Here is a 15,115-nt window from a genome sequence, read left to right as displayed (position 1 = left end):
CCTGTTTGTTTTATGACATTTCAAAACGTGATACGTAAAGACCGAGAGTCTAAAAGCCATTTTGACTTTTGTGTTAGAGCGACGGCAGATTGTTTCCAAACCTTGTCAAACAAAAACAAGACTCTCAGGATGAATACATGAAATTATGTGTAGTTTGAATCTGTTAATTGGTGAAATGACCCTTTAATTGTCTTACTGAGCTTTTAGTCACACTTTGTTTATTCATCGGTTCTTCACAAAATATATGTATTATAATAATAAGTGCTATATTTATACTATGTTTATATATTGCCTTATACTGTATATCCTCCAACAGGTTGTATTACTTGAAATGTGTGTATATGAAAAGAAAAACACATGCAGAGTCAATTTGTCTCTGTTTTTGTCTCTAAAACACAAAGAAAGTTGTGTCTCCATGACTTCAGAGGACATTACATTGATTTCCTGATGACTTACTCTAACCTTAACCATAGTTACTACGTACTGAACTAATATCCTAAACTCTGACCTTAATCTAACCGTAAAACATGTTGAGCGTGTTACATAATACAACATACATGTTCAAATTTAACCATATACGTTATAATTCATTGCTTTTGTCCCCATCAGGACGACAAGTCCCCATAATGAGAGGGTTAACAGATTTAGGTCCCCACAACATAAGTAATACCTGCACCAAACACACTCACACACACTTGTATCTTAGTGAGGACACTCATTGACATAATGCATTCCCTAGCCCCTCACCCGAACCTTTACCATCCAAACTAAATCCTAATCCTAACCTTAATCCTAACCTTAATCCTAACCCTAAAGTCTTAGGTCCTATGAAGAAGTGAGGACTGGTCTAAATGTCCTCACTCTGCAGGGTCTATGCTTCTGGTCCTCACAGAGATACAAGTACAGGAACACACACACTGCAGAAACACTACTGTAAGTTTAATTGAATGTAAATTGAGTCACCAGCAGCACGTGCATGACACACACACACAAACACACACACACACACACACACACACACACAGTGATGTTATGCAGCACGCGCCGTAATGATATCTTTAATTGACTAATTAACATTTCACACACTTAGTGTGAAAACACACACATTCACACACACACTCGTGCAAACACACACTGACAGGGGCCTTAATGATGCTCAGTGGTTTCTAATGGAGCGCATTCATGCCTACACACACACGCACGTGCACGCACACACACACACACACTGCATGTTCACGCGCGTCGCGCTGCACAGACGGATCCATATTTCTCTCACGGGGCAGAGGTGCATGTGAGCGGGGCGGTGGTGAGGTGTCGGCCGGACTGACCGACCTGCTGCTGGCGCTACCCGGAACCATTATGCAGACAGGAAACTACCATTTTAACGCCAGCAGCATCCGAGGAGCCGTCGTGTACGCGGGGGGACACCGAGGACCGACACGGGCCGGAAACCAGGCAGCAGAGGCCCGGAGAGGGGAAACCGCGACGGGAACCAAACAAAGGCGCCGCTGGAGCGAAGAGGAGCCGTGAAGGAGCAGCGAGGCGGCGGCGGCGGCGGAGGATGGAGGCTGGGGGCCGGAGCAGCGGAAGCGGTCCGTGTTAGCGGGACGGACGCGGAGGCAGAGCCGCAGCCGGAGCCGGAGCCAGGCCCTTCTGTGTTTTTCCATGGATGGTGAAAAAGGCCCCGCGGACAGGCAGCAGCTCCCCCGCTCCCACGGAGCTCCTCCATGTTGTTAGTCTCTCGGCGCCGTGTTTCTGAGCTTCTCCCCCGCACACACGTCGCCGGTTGCACGGTAAATAAAATCAAAACTAAATTAAAACTAAAACGAGCCGTTTTACAGCAGGGGGGCTGTTAGCTGGTGAGCTAGCTGCTGGGCTAAGCGCTGCTAGCCGCTGGGCTAACGCTGCTAGCGCGGTGCTAACGAACCGGGACACATCCGTGTGGGTCGGTTTGTGTGTTTTTTATAAACAGTTTAACTCAGATGTGTGTGTTTGCTGCTTCACTCGGAGCTCCGTGTGTGTGTGCGCGTGTTCACACACCCCAGTGTGCACGAGGTCTCGGTGCATTAGAGGAGCCTCCGTGCTGCAGCTGATGGACGGATGCTAACAGACCCTGGTCACCGTGTGGTAACGGTAGTTTGTCCCCGTCCAACCTGCTCGGACATCGGGGCTTCTGTTTCAGACCTGTCGGCCCGAAGTCTCCGGGTTGTGGCGGAGAAGGCGGACAGATCCCGCGTCTCCCTCCCGGACACACGCAGCCGAGGTCCGGCGGACGAGCTCCGCATCAGCCGGTGAGACCCAAACATCACAACACGGTGCGAGGTTCATGAATCTCAGTGTCTTCACTAAGTCACACATCGTGAGTGACGAGGCTTTGATGAGGAGCAGAGTGTCGCTTCGGACTCTGTGAGGAAGCAGCTCCGACTCTGAACAACTCGTGTGTCTGCAGCAGGTTTCACAACCAGATCTGCATCATCTGATCCTCGTCTGCACAACCTGCTGCTGCTGCAGGAAACTAAGGAATTATACATATTCAATATGATTTAGACATGAACTGCAAACTGCAACAGCTGAACCTGAAAATACCCAACAAGTAATTTGACATCTGATTTATCGCTTATTTCCTTTTGTTTTATTGCACATTATATATTAAAAGTCAAGTCCCTTTAAATTCAAACAAGCTGCACCAATGTTAAATCTATGAATTTACATGTGCAACTCATAGATATCAGTTTAACATTGAGACCAACTTATGGACGAATAAGAATCAACACAGAGTAATATGTCCAGTAAAGGTAACTTTATAACTCTTTAAAATCCACAACGATAATACTACAGACCCTCATGAGTCATTATTACAAATATTTTCTGAAAGGAAATGTCTGAATTATTCCATTATATTGTAAATACTGAAACAATTACAGCTAATGGGTTTAACAATTACCTAACGAGACGTTCACTCAGTGTTTTCTGGGACTGGAAATAGGGTCTAAAGTTAAAAATAGGTCAAGAAACCCAGTAAAGTTATGATCCAACAAGTTGTGCTGACATCACTTTACATCAGAAGGATGATTGATGAGCTCATGTTTCTGAGAGGATGAGATCTGATGCAGATTTAATGAAGTTGTATCAGTGCTGATACTGAGTTTAAGGTTTAATTTCTTTTAAAGTTTAACTCTAATGTTTCAAAAACATCTTCTGCGTTTTGTTAAGTGAACACATTTGCTGTCATTTAAAAGTGAAAATATAATTTTAAGTAGAGGGATCAAGAATACTTATTTGTGACATATTAAGGATATTCCAACAGTCACTGAATAAGTTTTACAGGTATTCTATAGACAAAACTTTCAATTAGTTAAAAAAAATAATCAGCAGACCCATTGATGATGATGATAATAATAAAGGCCCAGAGCAGCAGAATTAGACTGTAAGACGCTCTTGCCATCTTTTGATAATATTCACCCAGTAATACACAATAACCCAATTTGATAAAAGTCAAACAAAGTGGACACGAATTTAATAAAAAACAGTTTCACATAAGATTCCGATTATTTAGAAATAAAAGACGAAGCTCAGAGTTTCTGTATTTCTATTCACTGTCTAGATTTATCACAATAGTTTTGCACGTATGGATATAAAGGTGAGAATCGTCCTGTTTGGTGCATTTCAATCTGTTTATATGAGGATTATGAAAAGAAGCCACTTCTATATGAGTTAAATAAGTTTATAAATTATGTTTTAAAAGTGTGAGGCTGGTGAACAGAAGGATCTCATCTCAGCGTCATTTGTTCGATGGTTTCTGTTTTTATATTTTATTCTTAATATAGTTCGGAGGTTAATCTGTATTAAAGTTTGCTCGTGGGATTTAATTTTACTGCGGTATTTTGGAGACATCTCCGATGAGCTTGTGTTATGCGTCCCTCGGTGTCGCTCGCCGTTCGTGCTTCAGACTCCACGCAGCTGCGAGGATGTTTGGCTTCTCTGGTTTCGGTCTCGGGGGGGAGAGGTTCGTGCGGAGCTGAGGAAGGTCAGCGTCAAGACGTAACCACCGCTTTTTGTTTTTTGTTGAAGAAAACAAAAACAACCAAATATACAGAACAGGAAGTCAAATATAAACACAAATACACATCATTCTGCATAGTTTATTATTTATAGAAGTTTTAATATCAGCAAACACACCTTTTATCTGTCTATTAAAACAATACAGATCTCTCAGGGTCACTGGGTCACACCTGAGTAAATGCAGCATTAAAGCAGGTCTCTACTAAACTGAGTGATTGTCAATCTGTAGGACTTAAATATTGAGGAATCCTCCTTTTTAAATCAAATGAAGGACAGGAGGTGTTGTTGGTGTTGAGCTGAAACAACCAATGAACTAACCAATTTGTTTACTGACAGAAAATTAATCACCAAGGTTGTTATTGTTAAAACAAGTTCTACAGCGTTTTGCATTGACATGAACTCACTTTGTTTAACATTGAAGTAATATTACTCTGGTTTGGAAGCAGAAATGATAGATTTGATAGAAAGTCTTGTCTGAAAAGTCCGATCTCGTGTTGTGAAGCAGCGCAAGCTTCTGGTGTCGAGTGATAGCGGACGCTAGAAATAAAACGAGGAAGCATCAGTGTCTATATTGGTGGTGAATTGCTGTATCGTGTTACTGCGCCATGTTTGTATGAAAACATTTTCCTCCTAATTGGTTATAAAAACCTCGGAGCCACAGAAACCAAACAGGATCATAATCAGTGGAGGTAATTAAAAAGGTCAGACTCTAAATATCACGTTTCATTTTGGACAGAAGGGATTTGTGGAGCTGGAGTGTTGATTATCAGCAGCTCGTGTTTTCTCCTCGCACACAAAGACACTGTCCATTAGGCCGCCATTTCTTTCTTATTTAATCTGGCATTTAGGTCGGTGTGTGTGTGTGTGTGTGTGTGTGTTGGAGGTGACAGGCGGCCATGTTCTCCTGCAGGAGCTGGACAGGAGTCATGTGGTGATTCCAGCTCCTCTTCTCTGTTGGCTTTTGTTTGTTACGCTCACCAGTGTAAGGGCAGCAGAAAATAGTAATTTTTATAGATTTATTAAATATGCGTTGAGCTTCAAGCTGGAATCTCCAAATATCTTGTTTTTCACGATTTTATAGTCCAGACCCAAACCAACAGCTTCAATAATATCAAACAGAGGAAAACAGCAAATCATCACATTGGTGAAGAAGCTGCAGCTGCGAACAGTTTTGACTTATTGATTTATTAAAAAAAAATGGATGATTAATAATCAGAAGTACATTTTCTGTCAATCGATTATTCAACTAATTATTTCACCTGTCGAAGTTAATGATTTGACTGCCGTGATCATCTGGACACATTATGTAGAAAACAAGTAATTATGTCAAATGTTTATTTTTCTTAACCTGTTGATTGTTGTTGTCATAATCCTGTTTTAATCGATCAAAGATAAAAAACACAATATCTATAATATTCATTCTTTTTGCCAGAGTTTAACTAACTAACCCTTTTCTTTGGGAAAAGATGCTTTTAATTATAAAAGCATGAAATTCACCACTGTTAGAACAAAACGATAGTTTAACGTCACCATAGACCAGTTGAGGTCGGGGGACTGGAGATTTAAATATGTTCCTTTTCTGAAGACAAGAAAAGCTCCAGTGTTGAGTAACGGTGCCGAACTGTTTATCTGCTCAGTGTCATGTCACCGAATCGCTCTCTGACGTTATTCCGTCTTTGTCTCGCTCTCTGTCCTCAGGCTCCCGGAGGAACGCCACCAAGGGACAGAAGGGCAGTGAAGCAACGGTTCATCCTCTGCTGAAATAACGGACACACTCCGCTGACCTGGTTTTTTATTTTTTAAGTCGGCACACGCTTATGGAACACTTTAGAGGAACACTACAGTTTTTTAGTATGATTTAGTATACTGGCTATTTATGAACCTTTTTATAACATCCCACAGAAGCACTTAGAGGCTTCACTCTTGAATGGAGACTTTGACTCACCTCTGATATATTTATGTGAGAAACTCAAGCATCGGCTTCTGGTGGATTACAGAGACTCGTTTGAAGTTTGTGGTAGAAATCACGACAGTTCTACCTCCTGAAAAAACGCCTTATTAGTTAAATAAGGGTTCACTGCTGTTTCCAGCACCTACGGACTAAGTGCACAGGGTAGTTGTTGCCCTGGGACACTTTGTCACAGCCGAGTTGGAAGATGTTTCAATTCAGCAAGTACCCGATGGACATTCTAGAGATGCTAAGTGGACACCAAGCCCATCAGTTCAAAGGGCTTGGGTTAGAACGACAACTAAGTCACCAACAGCAGGTGCAGCTGCAGCATCAGCAGCAGCTCCAGCAGCAGCACCAGCCCTCCGCTGACACCTCCGGAAGCCTCCTGTCCGGCCTCGGCCTCGGATCCCTCCAGAGCTCGCGGAGCAACGCCTTCGCAGACTCCTCGTCATTATTTGCCAAAATGGGTGCCCCGCCCACTTCCATCTCCCACCAGAGCCAGTCCTCGTCTCACAGCTCCAGGAAGTCGAGTAAGATGAGCAGCAGTAGCAGTGGCAGCTCCTCGGCGGGGTACCCCCAGTTCCTGCGGCCTTTTCACCCGGCCGAGGCGGCGCTGGCCCAGGAGCAGCTCCATTCGGGGATGGGACGTTTTGACTTTGGCGGGGGCAGTGGGGGAAGCTCGGGGGTCATCGGGGGAGTCGTCACACCGGCGCCTCCACCTCCGCCGCTGCACCCGGGTCTCTCTATCCCCCAGCCCTCCTCTGGTCCCTCCTCTTCCTCACCCACTCCCTCCACCTCTGCCTCAAACAACCCCTCTGGCAGCACCACGGTCCCCTTAGTCGGCCAGTCTGACCCCCGCAGCCTCCACCAGCAGTTCAGCTGCATGCTCGCCGCCAACCAGTACTTCCTGTCTGGTGTCCCCACCAACAGCAGCCTGGAGCAGTTCCTCGTCCAGCAAGGCACTCACAACCACCTGGGCTTAGGCCTCAGCCAAGGGCCCACAGACTCAAACTCGGCCCTGGCGCCTCCCCCCGCCCTCCACTCCTCCCACAGCCACAGCCACTCGGCTCCGCAGCCTCAGCAGCAACAACAGCAGCTGACCCCTCATGCCTTATCTCATCCACACAGCCACACTCACCACCCGCACCCCCTCCACCCGGCCCCCCAGCCACCCCCACTGGGTGGCTTTGATTTCCAAGGCATCCCGGTTCTTTCCTCCAACCAGATAGCATCGCTAATGCAGCAAGAGGCCGGCCTCCCCCTCCCTCTTCCTCTCCACCTGTCCCTGTCTAAAGACGATTCAAAGTCAGGGGACGGCTCATCGACTTCCAGCGGAGGGAGCAGGCGAAAGAAAGCAATGGCGGGCTACCTGCCTCAGAGGAAATCAGAGCCCCCCGGCAACTCGAGTGGACACAGTCAAGGTCCTTCATCAGGCCTCGTGGGAGGGGGACCTGGGGGAGTTGGGTTAAGCGAGTCGCAGCATTCATCTCTTCTCTCGCCGTCCTCACAGCAACAGTCTTCCTCCACCGTCTCCTCCTCTTCGTCCGCCCCGCCTTCCTCAAACTCCACCTCTGTGCTCGTAGCCAACGGTAGCCAGCAGTTGTCCAAATCCAGAGAGCGTCACAGTAGTAGTTCGTCTCGCCAAACCGAACCGGAGCCCCTCTATCACTGTGGTGAATGTGGTAAAACCTTCACCCACCTCTCCAGCCTCCGAAGGCATCTCCGCAGCCACGGCTTGACACCAGAAAGCCAAAGCAGGAAGTCGGACTGTAACTCCCCGAGCCCAGAGAGGGTATTCTGCTGTGGTGAGTGTGGAAAGAGATTTAAAAAGAGGGGTCACCTCATCCAGCACAGCGTCACCCACTCGGAGAACCGGCCTTTCGGCTGCAACATCTGCCAGAAGTCCTTTAACCGCCGAGAGTCGCTCACGAGACACGAGAAGATCCACGACGAGAAGCCGTTCCGCTGCCCGGCCTGCGGACGATGTTTCCGTGAGAGCACCTCCCTTCTCAACCACGCTGCTTCCGGAGCCTGTGGGAAACCTCCCCGGAGTTCAAAAAACCGGGCCAGCGGCGGAGGGAGCGGCTCGTCCCTCCCGAGCAGCAGTAAGATGGAAGGCAGCGGAGGAAGGGAGAGCATTTCAAACAATGGGGCGGCGATGGCGAACGACAAGTACGCAACGGATTATTCCAGAAATCGCTACCAGAACCAGCCGCCCTACAACAGCGGCGTGGATGTGTACAGACGCTCCCAGTCTTCGTCTCTGTACTCCCCAGCCACGACGCTCTCCAGTGACATGACCAACCCGACTCTCCGTAAAGCCCCTTTAGCCCCAACTCTTCACCCCCATCCTCAAAGTCAGCAACCGCAGCATCACCACCACCAACAACCACCACAGCAGCAGCCGCACCTCCCCCTCTCCTCCCTATTGGATGATTCGGAGGATGAGGTCACCAGCAGTGCGATGTCGGCCATCGCCGCTGCAGCCGCGGCTTCCTGTGACATAAACAACGAGGGCCGGGAAGGAGAGAGGAGGGATATCATTGGAGGCCTGCTGGGGGGGTTGGGGTTTGGTAACTTGGGTGGACCGTCGTCCACGTCCAGCCTCAACGGTTCCACCATGCCTTTAACCCACCCCAGCCACCCCCACACAAAGCCCAGGAGGCCGAGGAAGCCCAGAGAGAAAAGGGACCCGAGCACCATCGTCAGGAGGAGGAGGAACCCAGCGCCGCCAGGGGACGGCTCAGAGCGGCCGTATGGATGTCAGATCTGTGGCAAACGCTTCAGGAGGGCGGAGACGCTGCGACGCCACACCCGCGTTCACACCGGGGAGAAACCGCACTCCTGCGACGTGTGTGGAAAAATGTTCCGCGAGCCTTTCCACCTCACCAAGCATCTGACCGTGCACTCGGGTCAGAAGAACTACAAATGCAACCTGTGCGGGAAGATGTTTGCCTACGCTCAGAGCCTGGTGAGACACGGGAAGCTGCACAGAAAAGGGGAGATCGACAACCAGGGGCGGAGAGTAAAAGGTGCCGCGGCCGCTATCAGTCAGGTCGCCAACTCGGGGAACTCTGACTACTTCTGCTCCCAAGGAGAAAAGTCTCCAACCACTGGCACCCCCTCCCAGAGGCTGTACACCTGCACCGTGTGCTGGAAGTCATTCCGCCACTACTTCCACCTGACGGCACATCAGCAGACCGTGCACGGCGGGGGGGTCGGCCTGGAAAAGTCCTTTCGTTGTGAGGTGTGTGGAAAAGCCTTCGCCTACTCCAACAGCTTAGTGCGACACAAGTTGTCCCAGCACGGAATCGACCGCAGCGGCCAGCGAGTCAACCAGTCCCAACCCGCCGGATACTCGCCCCTCTTCTACGACTCAGGATCAGGTTCCAACTACACTGGGCCGTCCCACATGCAGCAGGGGGCCGCCGGGCAGCAGGGGGCCGCCGGGCAGCAGCCACCACCGCAACAACCGCAGCTGCAGCATCCTTTTCACTACCACTCAAAAAACTTCCAAAAGCGACAAGGACAGACAAGAAAGCCCAAAAAGAAAAAAAAGCGCGTGGTGATCCACAGCATCATGAGAGACGGGAAGCTGGTGGGTGTGCCGCTGAGCAAAGACACTCGCAAGAAGCTGCTGGTTCTGAGGAAACGAAGAGGAAGACTACAGGCGCAGATCAACAAGAAGAAGCTCCTGGCTCAGCTGAGGATGAAGGGCGGCATCATGAGGGTGAAGTCGTGGAGTGGCGGCGCCGTCAAAGTCACGGGCCTCACTTCCATGGACATCCCAATAAAGCGCTTTCCCTGCCCCATTTGCCCCACCACCACCTACGCCAAGCACGGCGCTCTGCTGGTGCACCACGCCATCAGGCATCCGCCAAGAAACTCAGGCCGCCAAGCCCGACTGCGGTGCCTGGTGTGTGGGAGACGCAGCAGCTCGTTACACAAAGCCTTGAAACACCGGGGCCAGCACCTCAAACAAGCTGCGTTCCAGTGCCGCAAATGCCGACGCCGTTTCTGGAACCCTCTGCTGCTGGCCCGCCACAAGTTATCCTGCCGGGGGATGAGCACCAGCAGCGTGGACTGGGGACTGATGAAGATCAAATCTCCGTCGTCTCTGGAGCAGTCAGACGCTGAGCGCTCACCGGTGCCGCCGCCGGCCCCAGTTCTGGTCCAGCCGGAGAGATCAACAGTTCTGACTGAGTACAGTCAGTAAAAAGACAAACAGTTTTCTAGAATAGATTGTTTTGATGTTTATTTTTCTTAAATAATCCGAGAAGCAGCAAGTTTTTAACACAACCAGGAGGGAGGATGGGGGGGGCGGGTTTCGTGTAACTGCCATAACATCCCCACGCAGATGACTCTGTAAACAATCCTCACTTCCTGCGGAGGTGGTGGATAAATTAACACGGACTTCAAAAAGCCCAGAATCAGAACCACTCTGTCTCCTCTTCCCCGAAGGCGAAGGAACTTTAGACCACGTGACGATTTTAGTAGCACCTCATCCACTGTCCTCCATCATTTATGTTTTTAATTTTGTACTTCTCCCATTAGCAGTGTTTCCACATGAATATGGATCGGATGCCTACTGTAGAAGTGAGGACCCTTTTTAGTACCAGTTTATTTTTACACATTACTCACAGTTACACAGCGTAGTCCTCGTCTCTTGCTCTGTCTGTTTATCTGTTACCCCCCCCCCCCCCACCTCCCAGTGGAGAATCTCTCTCTTTTTATACTGAGGCAACGAGCCCTTCAGATAGAACCACATTTGAAGAAAACAGAAATCGTGACCGGACTCGGCCTCGTGAACGTGACGGGCCGAAGTGTTGACAGTGACTGAAAAGGAGGAAAAAAGGAGTTCAGAGAAAACAGTGAAGTGTTGGTGACCTTGTTTTTAACGTACACTACTTTTGTGGAGTTTTTTTTTAAAAAGAGGTGTTGATGAGGAAAAACAACTCAAATTGTTAATGTGTCCAGGATTTGAAAAGGAGAACAGAAATAACCAGAGTGTACTGTACAATTCGTATTATATTTTATTATATATTGATTATTTGCTGTTTTTTACTCCAAGTATCATTTCTTTTATCATTGTTGGTATTGTACGGGTGGGAGGGAACGAGCTGGGGGCTCTTTGTAAAACAGCGGGATGAGTATATGTATCAGTGTGATATTTTTTTTCCTCCCTCCCTGAAACCCTCGGACCTTCTCCCTCATCGCCGCAGTTATGCCCAACTTTTTTGTAACAGAAGCGTGTACACATAGTTCATTACTTAGGTCCTGTCCAGACGTGTTTTTCTTTTTTTCTGTAAAACTAAAACATGTAATATTATTACTAAATTACTATCCTTTTCTTTGCCTAAAAAGTGAGTTGTTGAAAACCCTCAAAACGAATAAAAAAAATCTGAAATGTTTACGTCCGCTGTCGTGCTGAAAGATTTATTTTTTATTTTTTAAAGTTCCACCGCAAAGGTTTCATCTCGGTCTGTCAGAAATAATAAGAAATCATATTCAAACACGTGGAATAATAATTTCCTACATTGTTTCCTCAAACAAAAAATTTAACTGACTAATTTAAGGAGAAATTGTCATTTCAATGAAAGAAATGGTGATTTATTACTTTATTATTGCAAACATTCCTCGTGTATTAGTTATTATAAACTCTCCTGTTTGCACACAAGACAAAAGAGTGTTTGTCATTCTCTGAAAATAAAGAAGCAAGAATCAGTCTTTAAATTATAAAGAAATAATGATGAAAAACATCAAGATCCACCGATGAGAACATTTTCATCACCCGTCATAGCATCTGGTAATTTCCATAACAATCTGTTAAAGTGGAAGTGTGCATTACCGGCACATGGACACTAGAGAGCGCCCTTCTCATACAACATGCAGGTAATGACTGTTTCTGTGCTGCAGGAAAAGAACGAGAGGGGAAATCATTCAAATCTGAATCAGATCGTGAAACTTGAATCACACGTTAGTGGAGTCAAGCTGTTGTTCCCATGATGGCTGCCAAAACACAGACACACACACACAGACACAGACACACACACACACACACAGACACAGACACACACACACACACACACACAGACACACTCTCTCCTGCTGGTGCGTGTTGGACACAAACTATTCGGCCTCTTACTACCAACACATTCCTGAAGCTGCTGTCACCAGAGCAGCTTCAGGCTCCGGCTCCTTCTAGGAAAGTGCAGCTGCTGCAGCTCATTTATGACTCAGTCAAATTGTAACAGCAAACACATGACGCTTGTTCCTATAGGATCATGTTATTATCATTATTAGGTTATTATAATGTTTAGATTTGTCAATTAGCTTTTGCTCTAAAATACAGAACTGTGTGTGATTTATGAAACAAAAGCTGCAGCAAACATATTGAAGTGTATCACAGAAAACATTTATTTATTTGAAAAGTACAGGAGGCATTTATGAAGAGTTTTTTATTTTTTATTTATTTTAGGTTTTTAATAATATTTATCCCAATTGGGTATTTTTCACCTATTTACAATTTGTTTGAAATAAAACATAAGCATGCAGAAAAATAAGTCACTATGAATGATTTTAATGATAGTACAAATTTAACAAGACAACATTTTAGTTTATATTTATACCTTATAGATGACTTAATATATTATATGCTTTTAGAATTTTTTTAATTATATTTTATTACTTTTATCATAGATATTAATTTTTTTTAAATTATTTTATTCATAAAATATTTATTTTATTATTCTCTGTTCCTCTTACAACATATTTTTAGTTTGACTAAGATTACGAAGTGATCTGGTAGTAAATATAACATGACCTGATATTTTGTGTGTTTTAAAATATTTAGTACTCTCTGTTTTATTCATCATAATTACAATTCTTTAGTAGTAACTTTATTATTAAATTTTAATCCCATGACGTTATTTTTTACATCATTTTGGTTTGATTTAATTTAGTAAAGGTGACGACAGGATCTGGTAGAAAACAAAACATGACACAATATTTTTTGTGTTTTTAAATATTTTTTCATTTGTATTTTATTACCTTTATTATTATCTTTTAGTTTTGTTCTTTTTTTCTTTTTTATTCTTTGTTCTATTTGCATCATTCTGGTTTTGATTTAGTTACGTAAAATATACAATAATATAATGGTACAATGTTAAATAGATGGGATAATATATTTTGTACTTCATTCTTTAAATTTTCATACATTTTTTAAAATCAGAAAAGTACAAATATTTTTATTTTTGTTTCGTGAAATAAATCAGTATTTTTATTTTTATTTTTTTATTATTTTATACATTTTTATTGGATCTTTAATAGATTTGTATTGTTTCCCCCCCTCCTCCTCTTCCTCCTCCTCTTCCTCCCCCTCTTCCTCCTCCTCTTCCTCCTCCTGTCCTCCTCCTCCTCGCCCCCCCTCCCTCCTGCGGGACGCTCACGCGGCACTGGCATGGGGAAACCTGTGGGCGGAGACTGTGACCTATATTCAGCCAATGGGAGGCCGAGAGCGGCTGCGATTGACCTAGTTTGGGCCAATCACAGCGCGGCTCTGTCGCCGGTGGGCAACAGCCGGCGCGTGCAGGAGCCATGTGCAGCGTTCGATGCCGGAGACGGAGCCGCGTTCACCTCCTGTTTCACGGTATCGAACACGGTCACAGTGGTTCACACACACGTCACTGATCAGGTTCAAATATCAGAGTCAGAAACAACATGGAGGCTTTGAGAGGTGAAGTGAGACGGAGGGAAGTGACGTGTTCACAGCAGCGTCTTCCTCACGTGCAGGAGGAAGACGGAGACATCAGTGATTTCATGATTTCATGATTTGATGATTTGATGATTTCATGATCTCTGCTGTTGATCTGTTGTTTCTGTGCAAGTGACAGCGTGAGAGAAGAGAACATGGGCGGGGAGCGGAGCCTGAACGCAACACTCACAGCTCCCCGCTGCTATTGGCTGACACCACGAGGGGGCGTGGCGGGTGGAAGCAAACATCTGTTGCGTTCAGGTACAACGGGAGGAAACAGAAGTAGAGCACAGTTAAGCACCTGAGTGAAGTTTGTGTTGATTTAATGCTTCAACACAAAGTCATCCACTAATAAGTCAAATAAAAACATGTTATTATTGTTGTACCTGTTGTGCCAACACTCACTGTGTAGTTGTCAGCAGCTCAGGACATTTTACAGGTTTATTACATATCATTAAATATCCTCACAACTGAAAATGTCTGTTTCTTTTCATTATTCCATCTTTTTACAAACTTAAATGTTGTAGTTGGACGTTTATAAAGATTTACACAAGGAGATAGTGTGTTATAAACCATTCTTACATGTAATATATGGTTTATTAATGATAACAAGCAAAGTGTTACTAATATGCTTATGTGCTAAATGCTTTTTAAAATAAATGCTGATGTTTTTGTAGTTTTTTTTGCGTAAATGCAGTTAATAGCAGTACTGCTCATTTCAAGAAGGAGACGTAATTATATACATATAAAACCTGTATTAACTAGAATCCACTTTGCTTCAGAGGCCGGGAACAAAGTTTCTCATTTGTTTATTTACTTCCGTAATTCACAGCTTCCTGGATCTTTACAGCTACTTTTAACCTTGAATGAACCGTAAGAGATTATCTTTGCATTTAGTAGCTAGAGACAGATCCCGTTGCTCCAAAGTGGCCAAAAAATAACTAACTGTACCGTCCACATGTGGAAGTTCCCATTTACGCACTTTACCGCGCGCCCTGAAGGCGTCACCGTGTCTGGGAGAGTAAGGGGGCGTGGTCCAAGCATGCAAACGAGCCACGCCCCCTAACTCTTGTCCCCCGTGAGCGGTGACGTCACGCGAGCGGCCCGTGTTGGTTCCAGCTGACTGGGAGAGAGAGAGGGGGGGAGAGAGAGAGAGAGAGAGGGAGAGAAGAAGCTTCAGCTCCATCTCTCGGACTCTCTCACTCTTGGACAGTATTATTTTTTGGGGCTCATCTCTTTATTTCCTCCATCTTGTGTTCATCACTTCTTTTAGTTCTCATCTTTCTTTATATTTTCAGATCTTCCTCCTCTTCCTCTTCCTCCGCGCGACTCTCGGATCCTCTCACTCA

General features: G+C 45.7%; 2 protein-coding genes across 5 annotated transcripts in view; both read left to right on the top strand.

Moving 5' to 3' along the window:
- The first annotated feature begins 1,226 nt into the window (after nucleotides 1–1,226).
- Nucleotides 1,227–11,426, top strand: znf865 (zinc finger protein 865). The gene is made up of 3 exons (XM_034600818.1): nucleotides 1,227–1,793; nucleotides 2,183–2,291; nucleotides 5,761–11,426. The coding sequence occupies exon 3, from the start codon at nucleotides 6,219–6,221 to the stop codon at nucleotides 10,227–10,229; it is 4,011 nt and encodes a 1,336-aa protein (XP_034456709.1). The 5' UTR covers nucleotides 1,227–1,793; nucleotides 2,183–2,291; nucleotides 5,761–6,218; the 3' UTR covers nucleotides 10,230–11,426.
- Nucleotides 11,427–14,880: 3,454 nt separating this feature from the next.
- Nucleotides 14,881–15,115, top strand: part of dbpa (D site albumin promoter binding protein a) — a 40,793-nt gene continuing 40,558 nt past the window's right edge. For 3 of the 4 annotated variants that reach the window (XR_004615469.1, XR_004615468.1, XM_034600941.1), the window contains exon 1: nucleotides 14,881–15,115. This exon is cut by the window's right edge and continues 695 nt beyond it. The gene's annotated coding sequence lies outside the window, so the exon portion shown is untranslated. The other variant, XM_034600942.1, reaches the window with a different exon arrangement.

This window comes from Hippoglossus hippoglossus, chromosome 11 (assembly GCF_009819705.1).
Source record: "Hippoglossus hippoglossus isolate fHipHip1 chromosome 11, fHipHip1.pri, whole genome shotgun sequence".
In the NCBI taxonomy this organism is placed as follows: domain Eukaryota; kingdom Metazoa; phylum Chordata; class Actinopteri; order Pleuronectiformes; family Pleuronectidae; genus Hippoglossus; species Hippoglossus hippoglossus.
Note: the sequence above shows the minus strand (reverse complement) of the source record. Positions and strands in the feature narration are given on the sequence as shown.

Excerpts from the sequence above, each read along its gene's own strand:
- znf865 (XM_034600818.1), top strand. The coding sequence starts at position 6,219 with ATGTTTCAATTCAGCAAGTACCCGATGGACATTCTAGAGATGCTAAGT.